Source organism: Bombina bombina, chromosome 1 (genome assembly GCF_027579735.1).
Source record: "Bombina bombina isolate aBomBom1 chromosome 1, aBomBom1.pri, whole genome shotgun sequence".
Lineage (NCBI taxonomy): Eukaryota > Metazoa > Chordata > Amphibia > Anura > Bombinatoridae > Bombina > Bombina bombina.
In genome coordinates, this window is record NC_069499.1 from 889,476,288 (window position 1) to 889,487,603 (window position 11,316).

General features: G+C 41.7%; 1 protein-coding gene across 3 annotated transcripts in view; it reads right to left on the bottom strand.

Annotated features, from left to right (window-relative positions):
* The window catches only part of ADCY7 (adenylate cyclase 7), a 722,067-nt gene that overhangs the window by 263,162 nt on the left and 447,589 nt on the right, over window positions 1-11,316 (bottom strand). For all 3 annotated transcript variants that reach the window (XM_053699557.1, XM_053699558.1, XM_053699559.1), the window contains 3 exons: window positions 8,735-8,884; window positions 8,497-8,642; window positions 171-282 (listed from right to left, as the gene is read on the bottom strand). In XM_053699557.1, coding sequence (XP_053555532.1) covers window positions 171-282; window positions 8,497-8,642; window positions 8,735-8,884 — 408 coding nt within the window. The remainder of the gene's footprint in view (window positions 1-170; window positions 283-8,496; window positions 8,643-8,734; window positions 8,885-11,316) is intronic.

Consider the following 11,316-nt stretch of genomic DNA (forward strand, 5'->3'; position numbering starts at 1 on the left):
TATTAATCAGTGTTTCAGTTATTTTAATTTACTCACTTGCTCCTAAACATGGATATTGTTAGAATCTGTCCTGTCTGACGCACACATTTACTAGGTCATATTCAGCAGACAGGCACTGATTGAAAAGATAATGTTCATACAGAATGACTGTCATGAGTGTGAATTCTCACCTTTGCTATCTGGTCAAACTTTCCAAAGAGTTCATTCAGCATGACGACCAGCTGCTTGGGTGAGCAGTCACTGGCCAACCGCGTAAAACCCACAATGTCTGCATACAGTATGCTGCAAGGGAAGGTCAACAATGTCAATGTAGAGCCCTAGAGGTATAAAGGGGCCCTAGTAGAATAAACAGACACTATCACAACTAAACATACAAACCAACAACGCAAAATGTAATTCCTTTATAAAATGTTTCCTTAAAGGGATATGAAACCCAATGTTTTTATGTTTTATGATTCAGATAGAGCATGCAATTTAAAATAACTTTCTAATTTACTTTTATTATCATTTTTTCTCTCTCTTGGTATCTTTTGTTGAAAAGCATGAACGTATGCTTAGAAGCCGGTCAAATTTCTGAAGCATTATATATCAGCAGTTTTGCAAGAATATTATCCATTTACAAGAGCACTAGATGGTGGCACTATTCCCTGCCATGTAATACTCCAGATGGCTATCTAGGTATCTCTGTAACACAGAATATAATGGGAACAAAACAAATTAAATAATAGAAGTAAATTGGAGACTTTTTTTTTAATAGCATGTTTTGTCTGAATCACAAAAGAACATCCCTTTAACCTTTAAAATAAAAACAATAAAAAACACAAAAAACTTTGCAGTGTATTTTCTTTATTTGCCTGTTTTTCTGTAATGTAATTCATAAAGGGATCATAGTGTACAAACAAAATGCTCTATTTTGTTAGAACACTTTATTTAAATAATTTAATGTATTTTTCTGTCTGTTTAACACCAGCAAAAGGGTTAAATACATAGCCAGGTGTGTGCTTGTGTCCCTCCAGATGAGGACTAACTGGTAGTCAAATGAGAAACAAAGTATACATCATGTGTAGGCTACCGTTAATGACCGTATAATTCAATGGAGCAGATTTGGTGTTAGTTCCAGGAGTACAAAGTCTGACTACATATCTAACACTTTAAAGGTAAAAGAATAAAAGAAGGGATTTTTTTTTTTAAATACTTCCCTTAAAGGGACATAATACTCATATGCTAAATCACTTGAAACTGATGCACTATAACTGTAAAAAGCTGACAGGAAAATATCACCTGAGCATCTCTATTTAAAAAAGGAAGATATTTTACCTCACAATCTCCTCAGCTCAGCAGAGTAAGTTCTGTGGAAAAAGTTATACTTCACCTGCTCCCAGCTGCAGGTAAAAATAAAAAAAAAATGAAGAAATGAACAGCAGCCAATCAGCATCAGCAGTGCTGAGGTCATGAACTCTTACTGTGATCTCATTAGATTTCACTTAACTCTCATGAGATTTCATAGTTAGCTTCCTTTACCTGATTGGTGAAATAATATGAGAGTTCACGAGGCTCATCCCCTAAGCTGTCCTAGGACAGACATACTAATATGCTGCTTAGAAATCCTTTACAATGGGAGGTGGCTACTGAGGAACTTTTGAGGTAAAAACAGAATTTATGTTTACCTGATAAATTACTTTCTCCAACGGTGTGTCCGGTCCACGGCGTCATCCTTACTTGTGGGATATTCTCCTCCCCAACAGGAAATGGCAAAGAGCCCAGCAAAGCTGGTCACATGATCCCTCCTAGGCTCCGCCTACCCCAGTCATTCGACCGACGTTAAGGAGGAATATTTGCATAGGAGAAACCATATGGTACCGTGGTGACTGTAGTTAAAGAAAATAAATTATCAGACCTGATTAAAAAAACCAGGGCGGGCCGTGGACCGGACACACCGTTGGAGAAAGTAATTTATCAGGTAAACATACATTCTGTTTTCTCCAACATAGGTGTGTCCGGTCCACGGCGTCATCCTTACTTGTGGGAACCAATACCAAAGCTTTAGGACACGGATGAAGGGAGGGAGCAAATCAGGTCACCTAAATGGAAGGCACCACGGCTTGCAAAACCTTTCTCCCAAAAATAGCCTCAGAAGAAGCAAAAGTATCAAACTTGTAAAATTTGGTAAAAGTGTGCAGTGAAGACCAAGTCGCTGCCCTACATATCTGATCAACAGAAGCCTCATTCTTGAAGGCCCATGTGGAAGCCACAGCCCTAGTGGAATGAGCTGTGATTCTTTCGGGAGGCTGCCGTCCGGCAGTCTCGTAAGCCAATCTGATGATGCTTTTAATCCAAAAAGAGAGAGAGGTAGAAGTTGCTTTTTGACCTCTCCTTTTACCAGAATAAACAACAAACAAGGAAGATGTTTGTCTAAAATCCTTTGTAGCATCTAAATAGAATTTTAGAGCGCGAACAACATCCAAATTGTGCAACAAACGTTCCTTCTTAGAAACTGGTTTCGGACACAGAGAAGGTACGATAATCTCCTGGTTAATGTTTTTGTTAGAAACAACCTTTGGAAGAAAACCAGGTTTAGTACGTAAAACCACCTTATCTGCATGGAACACCAGATAAGGAGGAGAACACTGCAGAGCAGATAATTCTGAAACTCTTCTAGCAGAAGAGATTGCAACCAAAAATAAAACTTTCCAAGATAATAACTTAATATCAACGGAATGTAAGGGTTCAAACGGAACCCCCTGAAGAACTGAAAGAACTAAATTGAGACTCCAAGGAGGAGTCAAAGGTTTGTAAACAGGCTTAATTCTAACCAGAGCCTGAACAAAGGCTTGAACATCTGGCACAGCTGCCAGCTTTTTGTGAAGTAACACAGACAAGGCAGAAATCTGTCCCTTCAGGGAACTTGCAGATAATCCTTTTTCCAATCCTTCTTGAAGGAAGGATAGAATCTTAGGAATCTTAACCTTGTCCCAAGGAAATCCTTTAGATTCACACCAACAGATATATTTTTTCCAAATTTTGTGGTAAATCTTTCTAGTTACAGGCTTTCTGGCCTGAACAAGAGTATCAATAACAGAATCTGAGAACCCTCGCTTCGATAAGATCAAGCGTTCAATCTCCAAGCAGTCAGCTGGAGTGAAACCAGGTTCGGATGTTCGAACGGACCCTGAACAAGAAGGTCTCGTCTCAAAGGTAGCTTCCAAGGTGGAGCCGATGACATATTCACCAGATCTGCATACCAAGTCCTGCGTGGCCACGCAGGAGCTATCAAGATCACCGACGCCCTCTCCTGATTGATCCTGGCTACCAGCCTGGGGATGAGAGGGAACGGCGGGAACACATAAGCTAGTTTGAAGGTCCAAGGTGCTACTAGTGCATCCACTAGAGCCGCCTTGGGATCCCTGGATCTGGACCCGTAGCAAGGAACTTTGAAGTTCTGACGAGAGGCCATCAGATCCATGTCTGGAATGCCCCACAGCTGAGTGACTTGGGCAAAGATTTCCGGATGGAGTTCCCACTCCCCCGGATGCAATGTCTGACGACTCAGAAAATCCGCTTCCCAATTTTCCACTCCTGGGATGTGGATAGCGGACAGGTGGCAGGAGTGAGACTCCGCCCATAGAATGATTTTGGTCACTTCTTCCATCGCTAGGGAACTCCTTGTTCCCCCCTGATGGTTGATGTACGCAACAGTTGTCATGTTGTCTGATTGAAACCGTATGAACTTGGCCCTCGCTAGCTGAGGCCAAGCCTTGAGAGCATTGAATATCGCTCTCAGTTCCAGAATATTTATCGGTAGAAGAGATTCTTCCCGAGACCAAAGACCCTGAGCTTTCAGGGATCCCCAGACCGCGCCCCAGCCCATCAGACTGGCGTCGGTCGTAACAATGACCCACTCTGGTCTGCGGAATGTCATCCCTTGTGACAGGTTGTCCAGGGACAGCCACCAACGGAGTGAGTCTCTGGTCCTCTGATTTACTTGTATCTTCGGAGACAAGTCTGTATAATCCCCATTCCACTGACTGAGCATGCACAGTTGTAATGGTCTTAGATGAATGCGCGCAAAAGGAACTATGTCCATAGCCGCTACCATCAACCCGATCACTTCCATGCACTGAGCTATGGAAGGAAGAGGAACGGAATGAAGTATCCGACAAGAGTCTAGAAGCTTTGATTTTCTGGCCTCTGTCAGAAATATCCTCATTTCTAAGGAGTCTATTATTGTTCCCAAGAAGGGAACCCTTGTTGACGGAGATAGAGAACTCTTTTCCACGTTCACTTTCCATCCGTGAGATCTGAGAAAGGCCCGGACGATGTCCGTGTGAGCCTTTGCTTGAGGAAGGGACGACGCTTGAATCAGAATGTCGTCCAAGTAAGGTACTACAGCAATGCCCCTTGGTCTTAGCACAGCTAGAAGGGACCCTAGTACCTTTGTGAAAATCCTTGGAGCAGTGGCTAATCCGAAAGGAAGCGCCACGAACTGGTAATGCTTGTCCAGGAATGCGAACCTTAGGAACCGATGATGTTCCTTGTGGATAGGAATATGTAGATACGCATCCTTTAAATCCACCGTGGTCATGAATTGACCTTCCTGGATGGAAGGAATAATAGTTCGAATGGTTTCCATCTTGAACGATGGAACCTTGAGAAACTTGTTTAAGATCTTGAGATCTAAGATTGGTCTGAACGTTCCCTCTTTTTTGGGAACTATGAACAGATTGGAGTAGAACCCCATCCCTTGTTCTCTTAATGGAACAGGATGAATCACTCCCATTTTTAACAGGTCTTCTACACAATGTAAGAATGCCTGTCTTTTTATGTGGTCTGAAGACAACTGAGACCTGTGGAACCTCCCCCTTGGGGGAAGTCCCTTGAACTCCAGAAGATAACCTTGGGAGACTATTTCTAGCGCCCAAGGATCCAGAACATCTCTTGCCCAAGCCTGAGCGAAGAGAGAGAGTCTGCCCCCCACCAGATCCGGTCCCGGATCGGGGGCCAACATTTCATGCAGTCTTGGTAGCAGTGGCAGGTTTCTTGGCCTGCTTTCCCTTGTTCCAGCCTTGCATTGGTCTCCAAGCTGGCTTGGCTTGAGAAGTATTACCCTCTTGCTTAGAGGACGTAGCACCTCGGGCTGGTCCGTTTCTACGAAAGGGACGAAAATTAGGTTTATTTTTTGCCTTGAAAGGCCGATCCTGAGGAAGGGCGTGGCCCTTACCCCCAGCGATATCAGAGATAATCTCTTTCAAGTCAGGGCCAAACAGCGTTTTCCCCTTGAAAGGAATGTTAAGTAGCTTGTTCTTGGAAGACGCATCAGCCGACCAAGATTTCAACCAAAGCGCTCTGCGCGCCACAATAGCAAACCCAGAATTCTTAGCCGCTAACCTAGCCAATTGCAAAGTGGCGTCTAGGGTGAAAGAATTAGCCAATTTGAGAGCATTGATTCTGTCCATAATCTCCTCATAAGGAGGAGAATCACTATCGACCGCCTTTATCAGCTCATCGAACCAGAAACATGCGGCTGCAGCGACAGGGACAATGCATGCAATTGGTTGTAGAAGGTAACCCTGCTGAACAAACATCTTTTTAAGCAAACCTTCTAATTTTTTATCCATAGGATCTTTGAAAGCACAACTATCCTCTATGGGTATAGTGGTGCGTTTGTTTAAAGTGGAAACCGCTCCCTCGACCTTGGGGACTGTCTGCCATAAGTCCTTTCTGGGGTCGACCAAAGGAAACAATTTTTTAAATATGGGGGGAGGGACGAAAGGAATACCGGGCCTTTCCCATTCTTTATTAACAATGTCCGCCACCCGCTTGGGTATAGGAAAAGCTTCTGGGAGCCCCGGCACCTCTAGGAACTTGTCCATTTTACATAGCTTCTCTGGGATGACCAACTTGTCACAATCATCCAGAGTGGATAATACCTCCTTAAGCAGAATGCGGAGATGTTCCAACTTAAATTTAAATGCAATCACATCAGGTTCAGCCTGTTGAGAAATGTTCCCTGAATCAGTAATTTCTCCCTCAGACAAAACCTCCCTGGCCCCATCAGACTGGGTTAGGGGCCCTTCCGAGATATTAGTATCAGCGTTGCCATGCTCTTCAGTATCTAAAACAGAGCAGCCGCGCTTACGCTGACAAGTGTTCATTTGGGCTAAAATGTTTTTGACAGAATTATCCATTACAGCCGTTAATTGTTGCATAGTAAGGAGTATTGGCGCGCTAGATGTACTAGGGGCCTCCTGAGTGGGCAAGACTCGTGTAGACGAAGGAGGGAATGATGCAGTACCATGCTTACTCCCCTCACTTGAGGAATCATCTTGGGCATCATTGTCATTATCACATAAATCACATTTATTTAAATGAATAGGAATTCTGGCTTCCCCACATTCAGAACACAGTCTATCTGGTAGTTCAGACATGTTAAACAGGCATAAACTTGATAACAAAGTACAAAAAACGTTTTAAAATAAAACCGTTACTGTCACTTTAAATTTTAAACTGAACACACTTTATTACTGCAATTGCGAAAAAACATGAAGGAATTGTACAAAATTCACCAAATTTTCACCACAGTGTCTTAAAGCCTTAAAAGTATTGCACACCAATTTTGGAAGCTTTAACCCTTAAAATAACGGAACCGGAGCCGTTTTAAACTTTAACCCCTTTACAGTCCCTGGTATCTGCTTTGCTGAGACCCAACCAAGCCCAAAGGGGAATACGATACCAAATGACGCCTTCAGAAAGTCTTTTCTAAGTATCAGAGCTCCTCACACATGCGACTGCATGCCATGCCTCTCAAAAACAAGTGCGCCACACCGGCGCGAAAATGAGGCTCTGCTTATGCTTTGGGAAAGCCCCTAAGGAATAAGGTGTCTAATACAGTGCCTGCCGATAATCTTATATCAAAATACCCAGATAAAATGATTCCTCAAGGCTAAATATGTGTTAATAATGAATCGATTTAGCCCAGAAAGTCTACAGTCTTAATAAGCCCTTGTGAAGCCCTTATTTATGATCGTAATAAACATGGCTTACCGGATCCCATAGGGAAAATGACAGCTTCCAGCATTACATCGTCTTGTTAGAATGTGTCATACCTCAAGCAGCAAGAGACTGCATACTGTTCCCCCAACTGAAGTTAGTAGCTCTCAACAGTCCTGTGTGGAACAGCCATGGATTTTAGTTACGGTTGCTAAAATCATTTTCCTCATACAAACAGAAATCTTCATCTCTTTTCTGTTTCTGAGTAAATAGTACATACCAGCACTATTTCAAAATAACAAACTCTTGATTGAATAATAAAAACTACAGTTAAACACTAAAAAACTCTAAGCCATCTCCGTGGAGATGTTGCCTGTACAACGGCAAAGAGAATGACTGGGGTAGGCAGAGCCTAGGAGGGATCATGTGACCAGCTTTGCTGGGCTCTTTGCCATTTCCTGTTGGGGAGGAGAATATCCCACAAGTAAGGATGACGCCGTGGACCGGACACACCTATGTTGGAGAAATATCTTTCTTTTTTACATAGAGATGTTCAGGAGATATTTTCTAGTCAGCTTTTTACAGCTATGCTGCAGCACTTTCAAGTGTTTAAACATTTGGGTATTATGGCCCTTTAACATTGTTTTCCACCTGCCCCCAGTAGAGATAAAGTGCATCCTGATGGATCCATAATTGTGACCCTGCTACATGCTATACTGTGATTGCTTCTAACTGGCCGTAGGAAAGGTGATAAATGAATATAACCAAGTGGCTTTTTCAAGGGGTATGTCTCTGAACTGTAAACAATGCAAATTTTGCATACAAAGTGAAGTTATAAATGCTTTGCTTCATTTGTAATGAAGTACATAATTAACAATATATATCAAGTGGATAAAAATGTGTTCAACTTCACTTCAACTGTTCATGGCAATTATATTAAATCCCTCCTGCTACCTCCAACCCCAGCTCCACATGGTGGCATAGCTCAGTCTCAGTCAGAAAGGGAATCTGTCATTATTCTGACCATCAAATGTACTGCAAACAAATAGTTAATCATAAGCTAGAAAAGTCAAAGTATGCTAGAATGTTTTAAATGATTCTGCAATGTTCGTAAAATCTAGAGGGCAATATAACCCCCGGCTATCACAAGATATAAAGCGATATTGCAAAAATATGGGCAATATATGTCAAACAATTTGATACTGAAAGGGACATGGCAGTGGAAAAATGAAATGTTTTAATTTGTTAATGCATTTTATTACTGTACTATTGCTGGCTATGAGTTTAACCTCTACAAATGGGTTAAATAGCTATAGCCAACTCCCAATGCACTACTGGGAGTCAGCTGAACAACACATCTGGTGAGCCAATGACAAGACGCATGTGTGTGCAGCCACCAATCACCAGCTTGTGCATTGCTGCTTAAATATATAATAGTAAATTACATTTTAAATGTAATATCAGACTTGTTAGCAAACCCATCATTCCCAGGCTTCAGTGATCACCCACCTAACATTCTGATGTCTCTTCACATACAAGCTGTGAAAGTTCTTGTCCGGCTGGCGGTTATCATTGGTTTCCTTTAGTCTGTCCTGGATAGCCAGTTTCATCTCCATGGAAATATAGACAGGAAGAACTGAAAGCAGCAGGCTCTCCTATTGGTTGAGAAGATAAACTGGTTATATTGAATGATCTACTAAAGCATCTATATAGACAGAAATGCAGGCCCACATGGAAGGTTCATCACCTGCTGCCTCTTTTTCAGCTCCAGCCTCATTTTGATCCCAATGCATTTCACAGTGTAGCTGTACAAGTCGCGGGATGCGTCAAGCATCTGATGTTTGTGGAAAGCTCCCATGAGATTCCCGCAGAGGAAGATGACTGCATTTGCGATAAGCTAAAGAAGAAAATATCGCAAAGGTCACTTATTAGAAACAGGTAATCCTATAAACATTTTTTAATGGATTCAAAGGTCATTATTTTCAAATCTTACTTCCTTTTTTAGAATTATTTTTTATTGAGGTTCCAAATAAAACATAGCATACATATAATAAGAAAAACTTCCTAAATGTACACACATAAATACATACACTATAGGATATTCACAAGTCTCATTGGTCTACAGAAGTAGAAACTGCACACAGCTTATCTAATAGCAGTACAGCTTACTATACAGTATCTGAATTAAAAAATGTACAGCAAATCTCAGTGTTACTTACAAATCCCCATATGAGATAGTTATATACCCTGAGGCAGAACGTTTTTTCATTTTCTGCAATAATATTTTTTAAGTGAAAATGTTTTTGCAGGTCGTTTTTTTGAGGAACAACTCCGAAATCTTCTGACACTTCTCTGCCATCCTCCTGTGACGAAAGGCAAAGAATGACTGGGGGATGGGGGAAGTGGGAGAGGTATTTAAGTCTTTAGGTGGGATGTCTTTGCCTTCTCTTGGTGGCCAGGTTCAGCATTTCCCAACAGTAAGGAATGAAGCTGTGGACTCTCCTTGTATTAAGAAGGAAAATATACATTAGTGGAATTTCACAGGGCAACATAGGTCAACAAAAGTAAAGACGCCACTCATCTAAAAGAATAGCAATACTGCTTACTAGACATTATACAAATTACTAAATACAAAGCAAAATTTTTCAGATAAAATAATTAGGAAATCACCATAGAGAATAAATGATATACAGTCATGGCCAAAAATATTGGTACCCCTGCATTTCTGTCAGATAATGCACCACTTCGCTTGGAAAATTGTTGCAATTACAAATGTATTCTCATGTTTATTTTTTTGTTTGTATTGGTATGACACAAAAAAGTGGAGAAAAAAAACAATCTAAATCTGAAACATTTCACGCAAAAATCCAAAAATGGACTGGACAAAATTACTGGCACCCTCAATTTAATATTTGGTAACACACCACTTGGAAAAAATTACTGAAATCAATTGCTTCCTGTAACCATCAATGAGTTTCTTACACCTCTTTCGTCAACTGCTCCAGATCTATCAGATTGGAAGGGTTCCTTTTCCGAACTGCTGTTTTGAGATCTCTCCACAGGTGCTCTATGGGATTGAGATCTGGACTCATTGCTGGCCAGTTCAGTACCCTCCAGCACTTTGTCTTAAACCATTCCTGGGTGCTTTTTGACATGTGCTTTGGTCATTGTCCTGCTGTAAGACCCATGACCTCTGACGGAGAACCAACTTTCTGACACTAGGCCCTACATTAAACCACAGAATTCTTTGGTAGTGTTCAGATTTCATAATGCCATGCACACAGTCAAGACATCCAGTGCCTGAAGCAGCAAAGCAACCCCAAAACATCAGTAAATGTCCACCATGTTCGGCTGTATTATTTTCGTTAAAAGCCTCATTTCTTTTTCTGAATACAGTAGAATGATGGACTTCACCAAAAAGTTGTAATTTTGTTTAATCTGCCCACAGCACATATTCCCAAAAGGATTTTGGCAAATTCCAATCTGGATTTTTTATGTTTCTGTGTCAGCATGGGGTCTTCCTGGGTCTCCTACCACAGCGTCCATTTTCATTCAGATGGCGATGTATAATGCGAGCTGACACATTTGTACCCTGTGCTCAAGGTCAGTTTAATGTGTCTGGAAGTTGATCAAGGTTATCCTTCATTCAAAGCAAGCGAATGAATCTTCATTTAGAGGGTAGATGCCCAAGACAAACAGGATTACTTTAGAGATCATCCTTGAGACATTTGATGATCATCAAACTACTTTAGAAGTCATTTGCACATCATCAGACATCATCAGGCTTGTAAAGTCATCAGCTTATGTAAAAACTCTGGGTGGTGGGGGGGGCGGAGCCGACCATGGACTGAAATGGCCGCATAGCTGTGAAGCTCTGAAATTCTTAGACACAGTTAGGGAATAAAGCCTTTTTTTATTAACAATTTTTATTACAAAAAGATGCTCTGGGACTATGGCGCTTATTTAAGCAGAGAGACAACTTGTTAAAAGAGGAGTGAAGTGTGCATTAACACTGCACTTGAAGGAGCGCCATCAGACTCAAGCAAGGACCGGCACTAATCACTTGAAGAGAAAAGCCGCTATAGTGCCAAATTTGCCCTCCGCAACTCAGACCCGGATCCACCCTAGGGGATAAACAACCACCCGAGCGCTTATTGAGTGCGCTGACACAGTAGCCGGATGAGGGAGGCAGCCATGAATAACAGTGGCGCAATGTACAGGTGAGCGCCATGTTTTTTCCTTAACATGTTACGCACATAAGTAATGAATCAGACCCACATCGCCACTACATAAAATCCGGACCACACAGCTTTGACCGGTGTATACACC